This window comes from Opisthorchis viverrini, assembly GCF_000715545.1.
Source record: "Opisthorchis viverrini unplaced genomic scaffold opera_v5_26, whole genome shotgun sequence".
NCBI classification, from domain to species: Eukaryota; Metazoa; Platyhelminthes; class Trematoda; order Opisthorchiida; family Opisthorchiidae; genus Opisthorchis; species Opisthorchis viverrini.
Window position 1 is genome coordinate 710,443 of NW_008751683.1, and position 17,752 is coordinate 728,194.

The 17,752-nt window shown below is 44.2% G+C and overlaps 1 protein-coding gene across 1 annotated transcript in view; it reads right to left on the reverse strand.

Annotated features, from left to right (window-relative positions):
* Nucleotides 1–17,319, reverse strand: part of T265_02261 (hypothetical protein) — a gene marked incomplete at both ends in the record, with an annotated part of 21,971 nt that extends 4,652 nt beyond the window's left edge. The window contains 3 exons of the mRNA XM_009166465.1: nucleotides 13,366–13,473; nucleotides 13,521–13,646; nucleotides 16,995–17,319. Coding sequence (XP_009164729.1) covers nucleotides 13,366–13,473; nucleotides 13,521–13,646; nucleotides 16,995–17,164 — 404 coding nt within the window. The remainder of the gene's footprint in view (nucleotides 1–13,365; nucleotides 13,474–13,520; nucleotides 13,647–16,994) is intronic.
* Nucleotides 17,320–17,752: the final 433 nt, after the last annotated feature.

Below are 17,752 nucleotides of genomic sequence, written 5' to 3' on the forward strand. Positions count from 1 at the left end.
AAGCAATGTCAAAGCGTTTCTGAAAGCTATCCAACCATCCAGAAAAATCGCTGTCCAGAGATGTGTATGCAATTTTATTTATCAGGAATGCCCCAGAGGCTTGTAGACAATATAAGTTCTTCGTATTCTCAGACTTCCAGACGTATGAGAATGTAGGGGGAGCTCTCCAAAAGCTTCCATACATTCAGCGGTGTCCGTCAGGAGTGACAAGTCTCTCTCTTGATTAATTTCTTGAATGGTCAGATAATGAGACGAACGCTGGAAGGTAATTAAAACCCATGTGTCCAAAAGCCCCCGACGAAAACCTTGTCGACGTAGAATATGCAGATGACATCGTTCTCGTCCTCGAAAAGGAGATGGCTATTCCTGTACCTGGCAGAGGGATATAAAGGAGATTACGAAACGTTTGGGTGCTGTCGGTGCTACTCGCTTTCCAGGATGAGGACCACGTGATCCCCACTGCGCAAGAACAGCTCGTGACGGTAGATGTCGGCGAATCCTTAATCAAGCAGTTAGGAAGCTCGTGTTCAGTCGTGCAATCAGGACTTCTATTCAAAAATGTAGCACGCACCAGAAATGGCGTTGGCTAGGCCATGTACTGTGCATGCCAAGCCATCATTTGCCGAAGAGAGTACTGTTTTCCGTGCTTCAGAATGGGAGAGTACTGTTTTCCGTGCCCGATTCAGAATGGTAGAAGCAGAGACGTGGCCAACATGTGAACCGGCAGAGGGGCATGAAAGAGGCTCAGAAGATTTTGGGTGCTGTCAGTGCTATCAGCCTGAGTGTGTAAAGGTATAGGCCCTAAGTCCCTTCCCTATCAACCTTTATTCTTTTCAAATAAATCACGGTCATACGGCAGCGAAGCATCAGTGTTGAACAACTGATGTTATGCTGTCGACGATGATGATGATGATGAGAAAGATGTGCGAACTGAATATACACTCAGTTATTAGGGCACACTAATTTCAGGATGGGAAATCCTCGAAAGTCCTCACAACAGAGATATATAATGAAACGTTGAGGTAGTCTAGTGGTGTATTCCTCATCTGCAGATAAGATGGTACGATAAACAGATCCTCATCATAGCCCATTCAGGCGGCGGAAAGAGAATCGTACTATATCCAAATAACCGTGACAGTGTTCATACTCGGTAAATAAGCTTGTGCCGAGGTGACAAGCCAATGCACTACACCTGACATCAAAAAAGACACCCACAAAAAGTGAACAATCGTGTAATCACAAACAACAGCTGATTCATGGTGGCGTTTCGATACGATATCCCTTACATGATTTATTTCAAGTTAATTTATTATATTATTACATAATTATTTTATTCTTATCTATTATTGATTTATTTCATACTTTATATACTATATCTTTTATTTATATATTATTTTTATTTTATATGCATATATTTTTTCAGGATTGTGCTGTGGTGAAATTGTAGGTAAACGTCATAACTGTCTCACGCACATGCATCACTAAAGGGGTCCGCCTAGGTAAGGTGACTTTGAATGGAACGTATTGTGTTCAAAAAGTCCTCGCTCATTGAATTTCTTCGCTCAGCCGTAGTGTATCTACCTGATGCCGTTACACACCCATACGGACATCCCGGAGTTTCCAGGAACCGCGGCACTCATCGGCGAATTCACACAGATGCATGGAAACGAGTAGAGTATTAAGGACCTGTGCGTTTCACTAAAAGCTTGTGATTTCCAGCCTTCAGTACTTGCCACTGTTTTTTTGCATAAATCTTGCGCTTCGCTCATAAACCTCGTGTTTTTTTAACTCGATTAGTATAGAAATATTAAAAATGTGGTTTATTCGGTACAATGGTGCTTCTCTACAGTGACCCAAAAAAGCCAACAAACGCGCCTCCTTATGCAGGAGTCCGTACTTTGCAATTAAGGACAACTTAATAGGCACATCTATGATCATCTCAAAAAAGCATAATGATGGGTGAATCGTTAGAAGCAGTGCATACTGAATTTCTTCAAAAAAATATCCGTTCGCTTTTGTGACACATTGAAAATAACCTAACAGTACATAAAAAAAGAGAAAGGGTACTCATGATGCCGGGGAAAAGTTTCCCCCGTGAGAAGACTCCCTGTAAAGCCATCCTGATATCTGTAATATCAACCAGTATGAAAAATTCTTCCATTATTTTTTGTTAGAAACAACAGATTCATACGAAGTTTCCGCGCTTGTTGCTTCCCCTTGTTTTCTTTTCTTGGAACCATAGTGAAACCTCTTTTCATCTCTTCACCTATGTCTTCCAAGAGTGCCTTACACAGAGACAATGAAAGTGCTCTGATTATCCTACGCTGGAACGAGAACGGCTCTTTCATACTGACTCTGTCAAAGTATTCCGCGGTTCTGATTCCCACCACTACATTAGATCCTCTCCTTTGGACTTCCAGGCGTTTTCTCGCTCTTTGCACGGACAAGAAGTGGGTGAGCGGTTTAAAAAATCTGTCAATGATGCACAGAGATTTAGACTCAGCAACAGGCTTTCTCCTAGATACCCCGACTCGTCCCAAATCTCACTTCACCGTTGTTACCCGCAGTGGCTGCGGAGAGCCAATCGGCGGGACACACCACTTACCACAGTTAATCAGTCAAACGTCTGACCAGTTTTGTAAGGCATTCAGAAAGATCTACACCAGATCTACGTTATTTTCTCAGGTGATGATGTACCAAAGTTTGAGACCATTCGCATACGTAAGACAATGGACCGCCAGATCTTGCAAGAGATTCACACAGACCTTGAATAATTTTTTTAGAAAATGTTGCACAATGCAGTTGTCTGTATAAAAAATCCCCCAAAGAATTGGTCCACATTAAACGTTCAAACCGCGCAGAAAGGTAGAAAATATTTGGTGTTCGTACTTCCACATAACGTGTATCATACGTCTCACGTAAATCGACTTTGTCAGAGGCCGCTGGAAAAACAAGTTTGCCTTCCAACCACACATCAAATCAAAACAATTTGCTCTAGAAAGATCATTATCATGTGGTACAATCCAGTTTTTTTCGAATGGCTGGTACAAAACAGCTGATTGTCATAAGCTTATCATTCTGATTGCTTGTGATTGGACTCTGTGTAACGCTTCATTATAATTAATCGTCATGGGGTTCATCACATTAGCTGAAGGGTCGTATCATTTTCGGAGTACTGCGATAGCCCTCAAAAGAGGAGGGCGAAACTACCCGATCCAAGAACTGTTCACATTAGGAAGGACAAGATGCTTCCAAAAAGATACGAGAAGAAAGTCACCTGGCAAAAGATTGTGGAATAAAAAGTCTGGTTGTCCCGGAAGCTGATAGTTAGTCGTGATGACTAACTTTTTGGACATCACACGCCAATCACTGGCGTTGAATTTGTAAACGGTAACAATTCGGATCAAGTCGTTGCTAGATGATGATCGTCACATTTAGGTAGGTCCATTCAAGGTACCTAAAATTTAGGGTGCAGTAAGACAGTAGCGTCACCCCGATACGTTCACAGTATGACATTGACACATGTGTGTAAGACTGCGCCAACGTAGAGATAATCGAACATTTTCATCGCTGTCTTTAGGGCTCTCACACAACACAATGAAAAGTGTTTTCACGCTCAATTATCATTCCGGTGTCTTGATAGCTTTGACAGAAAGGCGTGAAAGACAGTTTCATCAAGTTGAGAATGACCGCAAGAAAACAGTGAGATATTATGGTTCTAAAAGTATAGAGCCTAACCACAGTAAGGTCCACCCCCCCCCCCCAGCAACCCCAATCCTAGCACTCCTTAATACAGACAAACTATCGAAATCGGTGAAGGACATCGAAGGGAATATTCGATTAAGGTGCTTCACACCGGAAAAACAAGGACCCAAAATCCGGATTCAACTTGATGAGAACAAGAAGCAAAGTTAATACAGGTAAACACCCGTTTGAGTACTACTTTGATGCTAACTGGGACCCAACTGAATACCTCGCTTAGAATCTTCTTCAGCTGCATGTGTTGCACAAGAAGCGCTGAGACGATGTTCAAGATATCAAAGTTGCAAATGATTGTTTAGCGCAACAACCGAGTAGTGTTATTTCTGCTGATAGTTGTGCAGTTCACTTGCCCCGCTGTAAATACCGGATGAGTGAATCATCCAGACCCTGTTAATGGTGTTTTATGAGCCAACCAGTAAAGTAATCAAGGCTTCTGCGTGTGCAAATGTGGAGGGATTTTTTCTCACCACTCCAAAGTGGATGAATTGGCGGCCTTGGTCAACCACGCGTAAAAAGTTCAAATGGTTAAAAAAAACAGGAGCAAACGGTTAGCCAAATGTGGATTTCCTCTGAAGTAAGGTCAGCACTGTTCCTGCAAACGTGAGCTTGGACAAAAAAATTCGCTGAATGATTTTTTCATGTAGATTAATGAACACAGGTGAGATAGACGAAGATTCGGCTTTTATATGTTTCTCACAGTCATTCAAAAACAAAATCGTTGTGAATTATTCGACCGATTAATGGATAAGCAGCTGCTCCGGTGACTTTCACCCATTGACCCGTTACCTCTCTTTGAGATAGAACTTCCAAATAAAGCGGAAGAGGTTGGAGAATATGGATGCATATGTCCAGTATATTTCCCCAAAGGATTTCCTGTTTCCGGATGAGATGGCCCATGTAGTCAGAGCGCGAATTTACTAACCGGAAGGCCTGTGGTTCCAACCCGACTTCTGCCTCTCGGCTTCCCCTGTCTGGGCTTGGGCAACCTGGCATTATCCCAGCCCTCGTGCAACCTTTGGGTGGCATGACAGTTAGGCACCGGAAGGGGGCTACAGCTGAACGATTTTATGCATATAAACTTTCTAACTACGAAGTTGAAAGCTTGTGCACCCACAAAAAGTGTGCTTCTAAGAGGAGCGCGATAGGACGGAGAATTTGAATATTCACATTTGTAAACATTTCAGGTGTTTCGGACATTAGGCAATAAACGAAAACGTTCTCCGTATCCAGAAACGTGAATATGATGGTTCACATACGACCCGTGTTACCTAAATGCTAACAGAATGACTTGTATCTGTTCTGAAACCGTATATGAACTATCGCCGTGAGATACACACAAGTCTGGATCAACACGGTCAGGTACGGCGATCATCGTAACGCACACAAACACCGACAGAAAGCGCTACTAGGTCTGAGTGTACACTATCCAGGGTATTGGTAGGTGATCAGTCCTAGTGAAATCTATAGTGCTGCTAAACAACCAGAACTGAATCGTGCTTAAGTTGGCCGCATTCGAGACACAACGAAGAACGGCTCTCAGATGACATGCAGGAAGATCAATACCTCCTTATGAGTCCCAGCTTTTTGAAGTAGCTTAAGCTGCAAGCATGCAGTAGACCTGATGAACAGCTAGTGGAGAGTACAGTCTTGTAATTGAGGCCAATTAAAAGCTGCCAAGCTCGAGGTCACATGAGTACTTAGTCAAGTGCTTCCTATTGACACTACACACTAGTAGGAGCTGGCATCTCAGTTCAATTCTTTCAAATACGAGGGGCGGCCGTTGCAAAGACCTGAATTACTGAGTTCATATAGTCTAAACCTTAATTCGGCTAAAATAGGACAAGGGGGCAGCCTGGAGACCTTCGTGGGTGTTCACCAATGAGTACCGGAACTTCGGAAAAGCACAGGCATTCATTGTACCACTAGATGTTTTGCGCAACTAGCCTGCCTGGGTACTCCACTTCGTTTTATCCAGCTGGTCTAATAAGGCGCTTTTGGCATAATGGATCGGCGATTGAAAGTCATGAAATGTGCGTGGAAGCTAAGCCGATTACGCGGCTACAGCTGCCCAACGCTCGAATGTATCTCATCGAGGTACTGTGTAAAATGCAGAATAATATAGCGAATGACAAAACTGAGATGACTGAATGGTAATTGACAGTCATCGTAGTACTCTAGGAATAGGAGACGTGTCAAACGACCAGTATAATGAAATAAATGGGTTCAGAAGACAGAAATGCAGTTTGACTAATACAGTTGGCAACGGAAACAGTCCAAAAGTTACGTGACCTTTTCGTTCAGCTGTAGCACCCTTCCGGTGCCTAACTGTCATGCCACCCAAAGGTTGCACGAGGGCTGGGATACTGCCAGGTTGCCCAAGCCCAGACAGGGGAAGCCCAGGCAGAAGTCGGGTTGGAACCACAGGCCTTCCGGTTAGTAAATTCGCGCTCTGACTACTTGGGTCATCTCATCCGGAACAGGAAAATCCTTTGGGGAAATATACTGGACATATGCATCCATATTCTCCATCCTCTTCCACTTTATGTGGAGAACTCTGAGGTAGTTCTATCTCAAAGAGAGGTAACGGGTCAGTGGGTGAAAGTCACCGGAGCAGCTGCTTATCCATAAATCGATCGAATAATTCACAACGATTTTGTTCAACCGGATTCCTACCGAACACATGCGCCATATACTGCTACACTGATTCACGTTTCCAGCGACCCACTGGTGCGTGTTTCAAGGATTCGGGGCGAATTCGGTACAGCTGACCGCCATGCCCCATGGATCATGTTACTTAATAGGGCTCCACCTGTCCCACACATTCAGCCACGTGGCCCTTCTTGAGAAGCCTGAGTAAAAGTATCTCGCGAATCGGGCAGGCGGGTGCGCTGAGGCGTTTGATTCCTGCCCGTGAGATGGAACCAGAAGATACCGTCGTAGCGACCATTGCCGTCGAACCGAAAGTCTGTGCTGTGCTGTTGGAGGCCATGAACCAACTACCCATGACGTTTGACACGGTTCGTCATGGCACCAAAAATGCCAACGCACTACGGAAGGCAGTGAAGTACCATCTCACTAGCTGGCCTACAACCTGTTCATCAAGAGAACCCAGGCAACTTTTTCAAAGACGTAGGTCACTATCTGTTGTCTGGCTGTTTTTTCCTTGGCGACCTAGTAGTCGTTCTCACCAAACTTCGTCATCCGGTCCTAGGACAGTTACACAATGGATATCCACGGCTGAGTCGCATGAGGGCCCTCACCCGCAGTTATGTTTAGTAACCCTGTATGGATGAGAACCTGGAGCATGTCAGAGCTATTTCCGATGCACAAGCGCCCAGAAGTTACCCAACCGATAGTCACCGCAGCCTTGGCCACAGCCAGAAAAACTATAGTCATGCATCCCTTAGGATTTCGCCGGGCCAATCAAGGGCATTTAGTGAGTCTTCTCTTTCAGCTGTAACACTCTTCCGGTGCCTAGCTGCCATGCTACTCGATGGAAGCACGGGGGCTGGGATTTAGTCATTTAGGTCATTTAGTGAGTGACCTGGAGTCTTTGTTATGCCTAAGACAACAACGATGGCAACCATCACTAAACTGGGGCATTTGTTTTCAGTATTCGGTATCCTGAAAACTATTGTGTCCGACAATGGTACTCAGTTCACGCCTCACCAGTTTGGGGGAATTTGTTCGAAGACTGAGTAGCACACATGTTACTTCTCCATCATTTCATCCTCAACCCAACAGTCAAGTTGAGCGGTTCGTCAAATCCTTTAAACACGCTTTGACAAAAGTAGAAGGGGAAGGGACCACAGCAAAAGTCTTTGAAACGCTCCTGCAGAATTATGGAGCAACTCCAAATCCACAGTCTTCCGACAGTCACTCTTCAGCAGAGGTTGATGGACAGACGGTCGAGACTTACCCACGACACTAACTTGCCCATATTTGAGTGATTGCGATCACCGACACAATGGGAACCAACGTTCAGATCTGGGAACTATGTGCTTGTGAGAGATTATCGCTCTGGACTGTTGGAATCGTCCTCAAAAGAATCGGTAAAGTGATCGTTTCAGAAGCGCTTTGTAAACAATCGGTAGTTGGCTATTGTTTACCAAGCCCTTCTGAAATAACGATTTTTCAATCGGTTTCAGAAATTTTCCAAAAGATTGAAAATCGGTGCGATCGTTGACCTGAAAACGACATGTCAATCAGCTAAGGCCAGCTGACAACCCTATCCAAAAAGCGGAACAATAGTCATTAGACCTCAAACTATTGCTCGAAAGCCTCAACCTCCCAAGACCAGTACCAAAGGCCACCTCTTCACATATACCGGCCAAGACAGACCCATTGGTACAACCAAGACGTTGTACCGGTCGCGACAGAAAACAGATGGAATCATTTCAAACTGCCCCACATTGACAATCTGACGTTGAACGACCAATAGGGAAGAAAAGTCAAATTCCTTAAAATAATCACAGAATGCCAGAAACCTACTGAGACCCTCACACTGCACCAAAATCTCAGCAGGGAAGCCGTCAAGCATCCAGGCCGGTCAATCAACCAGATCAGTTCAGCACCAGCCTGGATAGATGAAAAGTGCCATTCGAAATAGTGCGACACCTCTAGTAACTGTTGCACTCACTTGCTAGCGATAAAGCTGTTTTGTTACTATTGGAATGTCTTTTTCTAGATGAAACGTGCCATTCGAAATAGTGCGAGAACCCCCGTGACTGTTGCAATCATTTGCTAGCAATAAAGCTGTTTTGTTCCTATTGGAGAGCCTTTTTCTGACACCAAGCCTCTGGGGCGGAAGACAGAAGTTAGACATAACAAATATGCTATGTTTCTAGCTGACAGATTTGTTCACTAAAAATGAGACAGTATTCTGAGATCTGGCTACACGTTGCAGGTGGTAGCTCTGAGTGTTATCCTGTACACACACAGGTGTGATGGCACATTGGTTATAGACCCAGGCCTAAAGGACTACTGCCGGGTATGACATGCCGTGCCTACAGATAAACTAACGACCATGCGCTGATGGTGGTAGTGTGTAGCTGTACCGTGCATGAAAACAAAGCTAACTCGTCCTAAGAAAGCTTATTTCTGGGCAACGTTTCGTTTTTGACACACAAAAATTCATCAGCCCTGGTTGGACTACTGCCGGGTATGACATGCCGTGCCCACAGATAAACTAACGACCACTCGCTGATGGTGTTAGTGTGTAGCTGCACCGTGCACGAAAACAAAGCTAACTCGTCCTAAGAAAGTTTATTTCTGAGCAACGTTTGGTTTTTGATACAACAAATTCATCAGCCCTGGTCGCAAGGCCTTTCGAGAGAATAATACACCTGAATTGGTCAGTACAAGATAAGAATAAGTAAACCACAAAAGATGCAGGTGAATATCGGGCGACAGTCAAAAACTCGGTAATGGCGGAGGGTGCACTGGAAGCAGAATAGATCACAAAAGGGATGCTGCAGTCCACACGACAGTGGCTGATGACCGAGGAGGTGAAAATCGCTAAGCATCCCAGTCTCAAGGGAAGAGAGGGCTCATGTCTGGTGAACATAGGGATGGCGGGTTAAGGTAAGCCAAGTTAACACGGCGGTTGCTGGTTAGATATAATCTTTAGCACAAATGATAGAACACCTAACCCGACCAGAATGCACGTAATTCATCCCTCATACTCAACTGGCGTAGAACTGGTCCTCCCACATAGTTGGACAACACTGTGGACGTTACTGGAAAGGAATCTTCGCATGAAGTGAATCAGAACAACCAGACATGAAGCTTTTCGGCTTCGTCCATCGACCTTAACACTTTCTGACCTGCACCTACAAGTAAAACCTCCTAGCCGATACCTAACACTACTTGGGTTATCAGAAGGAATAGATCCTTCTGATTGGCTCTCCCATCCTAAAATTCCACAAACCTTGCAACCTAGTCATTTGGCCTGATGAAGCTCGTGCACCAAAAGTAGAACGATGCCCAGCACGGTTCTCACACTTTTCTGTGATGATGATGTGAACCGACGGAACGGGAGGTCTTTTAGAGTATAGAATGACTCAGGCACGGGTACTGGAGCTCGCACCGCGATTTACCTAATGAGAAGTTCCATTGCAGTAATTCTAACTGAACTGTGTGGAAAAATTCTCATTCCGAGAGGACCTCAAGTTTTACCTGACATACACTAGATAAACCTAACGTGGGATATCAGCATGGTGCACACCTGCTTGTGGATCTTACTAGTCAGTAGAACCGCTTACTTGATGGTCCAAAAATCACCCAGTAATGTAAAATAACTATTTATACGGCATCTTCCATTTCACGGGGGTGAAAGGTAGACGCAACTGAGTGCGACGTTCTGATTGAACATCCAGGGTTTTGTTGCTGGAAATTCTTCAAGAACACATTAGGGCTCATCAGGTAGGCGTAATCCCCACACCGCTATAAGCCTCACGTTCTGTTTGAATCATATGATTTCGCTTCAACGTGGTCAGGAACGTCTTAATCTGGTGTTTTGGAGGGAAAACTTAGATAACTTCACGCACTTCGTCACTCTGTGATACGGACAAAAAGCATTAGCCCGAGTTTATGGACGATTCGGGCGCTGATAACAAGTTACTACGCTTCCAAATACGGCTTCATTTGCTCCTACACCAGACCGTACCCCAAAACCACCAAATCGTTTGCCTAAATGGACGTTTTGTCGTTTAATTCTACTTGACTTCCAGTTACTTTTTTGTCGTTGATACGTCCCACAACTTCACTAAAACACGCATAAAATAAAATTTTAGGATGATCTGAAAAATCCTACGTTGCTTTGATAAAAACATTAAGATAACTGAGCGTCAACTTAAGACTTCCTGAACAATGTATGATTTTTCCGGCCCCTGAAATACCTGAACGTCCAGTGATCTTAAGATCTCTATCGAGATTTTATGAACCATGTCAAGACGGAAAAGACACTGCTACCTAACCATAACATTAAACTGGACAAAAGATATCTCTTGCTGAAAATCTGCTGTTCGTTTTTGCCGAGTGTATACAAGCTCTTAGTTCGGTCATACACCCCAAACCGTTTAAATCAGCCCTGATATTCAACTTTTCACTCTTTGGGTATCTGGTGGTCCTGATGCAACGGCTCGCGGTACCCACGGAGCTCCAGATACACTCAGCCCAAGACCAAAAGCGCTCTGTTGGAATTAAATTTCAGTAAGCAATCACCTTTGCGCCGTATGGTCACCTGGTTCAATTAACGTGGGTGTGACTCGGTAAGGTGAAAGAAGTTTGATCGCGTCAGCATACATTTCACCAGACCGCACTTATGAAGCTGAGAAATTTGGATCCTATCGGGGTCTTCCACAGCTCCTTCGGCTAACATGGACGGATATCGTCATTCTGGCGTATGCTATGAACGCCAAAGTTTGATGGCTATTCATCATCGTCATAGGCACATCAGTAATGGAAACCGATGCTGGTCACCTGACTCACCGACACGTCCTGGGAACATAGACCAGCTCTGTTCTTTTGTTGTAGTACAGTACTATTGTTCCAGGAGTGAAGAACGACGATTAATATAACCACACCGATCGGTCACGTGCTTTTGCAAACCCAGCTTTACAACTAACAATTTCAGACAAAACTTGAAAAATCTAGCCGAAACACCAAAACAAGATTTTCTCTTGCGTGCAGCGCTTTACTCGGTACGATAGGTAAGGATATTGGGACAATCCTACTGAGGCTGTTTTACTCCACGACACAGATATTTTTATGTCAAAGACGTCCAAAGACGTAGACATTCTGTTTTTCAAGCATTTCTTCACAGGGCTTTTGCACTACACTGGAGCACGATTCATTCAGATTTGTCTACCACTTAGGTACCGATATTTCCTGTTGACGTATTACCACCCATGAAGGCCATGCTGAAACAGCCATCGGACCAGTACGAAGATGACTCTGAACATACTAGGCAGAACGGAAGACGGTCCTCGTTACATCTGGTTGATGATCGGTCATCCTTAACTATAGATAATGCTACGAAAAATGAAGAGGAGTAGGAACCGACAACCCCGACCAAGCCAAACTTAGTGGACGGTGTTCACTTTGCGTAAATGTTCTCGTATATATTCAGAGTTATCCGGGCATCCACGCATGAGTTCACGATCATGGTCGGTCAGTTGTGAACGTGGTGAGCCGCATCGTTCTGGGCTAGTACCAGTAACATTCCATGGAGTTCACACCGAGCCTCATGAAGCTGATAACGCGCCACGTTCGCCTTAACACAAATTGCTACAAATCACTGTATATATTGAGACAGTTTGATCCAGACCGCAGTGTATATGCGAAGACTAAAAATCAACCACCCGTACTTCACGGCGACTGACGACCAAACTTAGTTCGATTTTCAATATTCATGTTGAGCCGCTTTAACACAAAAAGGTTTAGGGATGGGATATTTGAAATAAAAAGTCTTCGACGTGTTTGTGAGAATGTCCACTTTAGACGGAAAATAAAAAAGGAAATGTCAATTCACGATAATACGCCCTGTATATGTGCACACACATATTCACACTAAGCACATCATATACCCGGAGTGCTTGTGCAGCATATGTGCTTGGCCGGTAGCACCTGGTAGGGTGGAGTAACACGCCTTTGAAGAGGGCATCTGAAACTATGGACGAAATATAGCCTCATCTGAGAGCGCCTTAATCATGAAAAATGGTTGCCGGGTAAAAAAATAACCTTTTTCGGAAACCTGTACCTCACAGACGGTCAGGAGATGCACTATCGTCCGAGAGAAGTCCCATATTTCATGGGCTACTGGCGTTAAGTTTCGTTCCAACGCTCACGAAAGGAGAAGTTTTTCGGTGTGATCATAAAAGAATTTCGAAAAAGATAAAAGTAACCCTACTTGACTGTTAAGCCAAAATAATCAGGCATTTTTACGAGGATGAATCCATCGATGGGGAAGAGTTTGGCTGCTGGTTAAGAGACAGTAATGACAACTAAGGTCGATTCACTTCTTGCCAGGATGATCCAACTGTACATAGCACGACAATGATGGAGGAATTTCAAGAAAAGTCGAAAACTAATCATTTGAAGCTGATCAAGGTGAAAAGTGTTCGGAATCTGTTTAAAAACAAACATCTTTGAAATTGGTCATTGAAACTGGCAATGGAACTGGTCTTGTGTTCCACTTGAATTGTGAGTGCCTTATCGGTGAACTTCGATTCCTCGGCTATATAAGTGGTAAATCAGAACAGATTACCTTGATGAGACCCAGACATTGTCCCTCAGTTGGAAAACTAGTCCAAAAGTTAGTGAAACGGAGCATGAGTCTTGACATATCGGGTGTCGGAAGCTACAATCCCCGCACGACCAAGGAATTATACTGCTATAGTAAAAATGTGCAAAAGGAGCCCAGTGCTGCTAGCTTTGGTATGGGACAACCGAAACAAGGGTGAGGTTAACACAAACCCCACAACTATCTCCAAGAAGACGTATTGATGATGTCATTCGGACTGACAACCAAACTGGTGCAATAAAACTGTGAATCTCAGTAAACAATTCAGCCGCTAGAATTGTCCAAGTTTGTACACTCACCGTTCCAGTATAAACCGCCAGACGTAAAATGCACACGACCCACCGAGTACCAGGGTGGTGAATATGGTCGATATCCCAAAGCATAAACTGATCGGTAGAATGGTTGCACTAGAAACATGAGCGAGGTAAGTAGCAAAAGGAAAAACGAAACTCACATTGCGTAGAAAATGAGGCGTTGAAGGGAAGACAGCTTCTCTCCCAGGACACTGACACGATTAAGCTGAGGAACCATGGCACAACACAAGGGTGCCTCCGCAGTCATAACAACTATGCTGATCAGACTGTTGAGAATAGGTTGAGAGGGAACATATGGGAAACGGACTTGAGAAACTATCAATCTCATCAGAAGAGTTACTCAGGTAAAAGTACAACGAGCAATAAGATGACTTCAATTACGAACACAATGTGGTGTCGCTTTGGGGTGGGAGAAAAGGGATAATCGAAAGCCTATCGTAGCAAAAGCCATGTAGTTAGTTCCCCGGATAAATCAGTCACACAAGACCTTTCGATCTTGTCAGGGCATAAGTGGAAGATGCGAGGAAATCGAGTATGGGACTGTCTGGATATCAAGTACACATTGAGATCCACATATTTGTCACCCCCTTTGTACCGCACAGGGAGAACAAACGAAAAAGAAAATATTGCTCGGATATGAGTATCACAGGAGTTTTGGTCGGGTACAGCTGCAAGTTTGTTGTGGGCGTGCATCCTGGTTTGATGGCGTCAGTGAACGGGGGCAGTGAACAGGCAATAGAATAGAGGCCAACTCCACAATGTTTACCACGATATCCGAATTTGTTGCAATACCATTATGCTCAGACTACCTGTCCCTCAACCGGGCTCTTAGTGTTTTTCCCCCGACTGTAATTTAAATGTAATGTAAATTTACATTTGATTCGATTTGACTTCACCACACCGCTATGAGGGTGTTGCATTGAATTAAATGGCCGGAATGCGTCCTTTAAGTATAAGGTTGACATGACAGTGCTGAACTCGAGGTGATACAGTACAAGCAGCCGACGTCCAAGCTTGAAGGGGAAGTCGGATATGCGTAACTGGATGCTGGTGATTACAATCACACTGTGGTTGACAGCAACCGTAAACCACACTGCATCAACAAAGGTCAAAAGTGTCCAATAATTGGTCCACCAACATAAAATGCGTCAGGTATATTCAACCATATAAATATGCTTCGACGCTGCATGTGCGTAGTTAGTGTCCTATGAGACCATGGTGCTAACAGCGAGAATAAAGTATGAACCCACATACGAAATTCTTCAGTCCCAAAATCTCATCCATCAAAACTGTCATATTTGTTGTACTTCACAAAACAAGATACCACAAATATCCCAACCACTAGCATGAAAAACCTGCATCTAGCGTTCCCAGGCCTAAATCAATTGCTGGAAGAAGAACTTCAAAAGGTCCATATGGGCTGCAGCCAGGATGTGTTGATTATTCGCGAGATCACTCGTTGAATGAGGTGGCCTTGCTCCACTGAAAAATAAGCACCAATAAGTACACATCCGTTCACAAAGCACTGATGATGTCAACTCGACTGATGGTGAAGTGTTTGCATCCAAATTATCTAGCTCAACTGGCGAACCAACGGCCATCGTTACAACAGGAGTTATAAGTGTATTCTTCAGTTGCAAAGTTAAACTAACTTAAATTGAGTGTGCCTCAGTGAAGGACGCCATTCGAAACTATCACACACAAATCAAAGACGATGAAAACTGATCAGTGCCTTGTGGTTGTGGCGCATTCAGTCTTCTTCCTTGCGGCCCCACATGTTAAAAAGCGATATATTACGGAAATGAGTAAAAACTGTCTCATGTTTCCGTTGGAAAACAAGCATCCGGTTTTGAGGAACGATTGGCCGTAAATATACTTTGCAAAAAGTGTTTCACTACCGAGAGAGTTCGCATATTGACAGTATGCACAGTTTCCAAGAGATGTTCTTCTTCACACATCTGTCTGGTATTCCGCAGAGATATCATCTCAGAAGGAAAGTGCAGTAAGGCGGCGGGACAAACAACGGTCGGAAAGATCTTGTGACCCCAAGCCTACAATTCGAAGTTACGTATTTTCTGCCGTGACAAGTTGGTAACGGGACTTCCGTGAAGGGATTCGATCGTACCAGGGAGATCAAACAGAGCTGCAGAGTGATGTGTTTTGGGGTTCGTATTAGTTGCACTTGCAAAATGCCAAAGTACTCTAACCGATTCCCGAAATTCAGCTAGTCTACTCATTCTCAAGTGGGTCTGTAGACCTCCGTGCATGAAATATGCCATCCCACAAATGTAGAATATATCGTTGACATCAAGACTCTGAGTTGGGAATACCAAGCAAAATATAGAGAAGGGATTCCATAGGCACAATTTGCTTTCTGGTGACCCCACTCCCAGAAAAACCTATTCTGTGGGTTTCTTACAGCAGTCTTTTTCCGAACAGAATCTACTCCTCGAAAAAGTAATGAAAAACAGGGCTTTGCAGGGCACTTTGCAGGTTATGATGTACATTCTACCTTCTCAAGACGCTGACTAGACGAGAGGATAGCGCCACGAGTCCGTTATCCCTATAAAGTATCCTGAAGAACGTTGTCACAGCTTGCACGCCACCAAGAATGACTCTACCACAAATGGACGTCAACTGTCGATCGTCACTAAAAGGTAAACCTCTCCTGCCAGAGGAACAGAGAGAACCAGACATTCATTCGAAAGTGATACAAGCACCTCATAGGACGCCCCGGATGCGGCTCAATACATTCAAGATCATACGCGAGTACTCGAGAGAAAGGTCAATGAATGAAAAATAGCCAACTGTGAAAATAACCGGGCGAAATGATGAAACTAATGCGCGGTGAGTTAAACATTCGCCTAGGCAAAAAATAAGTCCCCAATTTCAATCAACCAGTCCGAATCGAATTCCCAAAAGAATCTATTCGTTGGTACCCATCTTGAAGTACGGTAATAAACACGAAGCTGATTCCCCAGCATGGCTTCAGAAGACAAGTAGGTGTGCACAGATAGACAGTACTAAGTGATCTCTCGGCCTATCACGTGGTAGCTGGTTACAGTAGTAAGAGAAACAACAGCGTAAACTTGTGACTTACATCAAAAGGATCCCGCTGATTATACAGCTCACAGTAATGGAAATCATCGTTGTAATGCCACAGATGAAACACACTGGGAAAAAGGTACGGTTGAATCGGGACAGTTAAAAGAATACCGATTGAAGTAATGACTCCTATTACTTTTGGAGCATGCCGAAGATACCACGGTTGTGCATCCATTCTTATGGGGATTAAAGGGAAATGCTATGTTTGATCACTGTTGACTGGGCAGTAATGCTGCAGTCTGCACACCAACGTGAAGCAGGGTGGTAGTCGTCAGATAGGCAGTGCACTATACGAAGTGCTGAATCTGGAAATAAAATGAACAGAATGACGAGCATCCACGTTAAGCACCTGAAGAACATGTAACAAACGTTTTTTTCAAACGGAGTTATGGTCGTCTCGAGATCTGCAAGAGTACTTATATAATTGTATGTTTCGTATCCGACAAAAGTTGCGCAAGTATTGTCACCATAGACAACAAAGCCAGTGTTTCGATTGGTGCTTCACTCACTTAAAGTTGCGGGACGAAATCTTTGAGGTGTTCGACCATAGTTCCAATTGCGCGGTAGTCTCCTGAGATTCCAAATCAGATGGTTTACAGAAGCACCAGAACGGAAGGGAATAATTTGCAAAACCAATGAGCGAAACACGACCCAATAGTTTGTGCTCAAAGGCATGCATCAGTTATTTCCTCGTGCTCCAAGGCAGGGTACAATACCGGTCAGCAAGGATCTTCACGGTAACTAACTGTTTCCTGCTGTGTTCTTGACCGTTGACTCTTCATTCTGATATGCCCGGTCCGAGCAAGCAGAAAATCTTCGGTTCTCGCGCTCAACGTATCCCCTTCAAAAGGAGAATACATGGATTACTAGAGCATGTATTGGACAAGTACTGAATAGTGAAGTCATGTCTGTGTGTTCCGGAAGTGACATACTAACAATCAGCGCGCGCTGAATAAGCAGCGGGTTATTGATCCATTCGACATCTAACAGGGAAATCAAACGATGCAACGCTGAACACTCCCGTTAGTGTTACAGGCGTTCATTTCTCTAGGTTGCGGGTCGAAATTGTTCCTTAAAACCGATCATTTCGGTTAGTTCAGTTTAAAAAGGCGACATACACCAGTGTAGGCGCGGTACTTTGTTAGTTCACATGCCTCGTCTCAAAGTCATGCGTTTTCCACCTTGTGACATCGTCCAGTCGGGACCTATCTCAGCAAACAGGGCACGACATACACAGAGCACATAGCTGGACAAGCGTAACTGATCC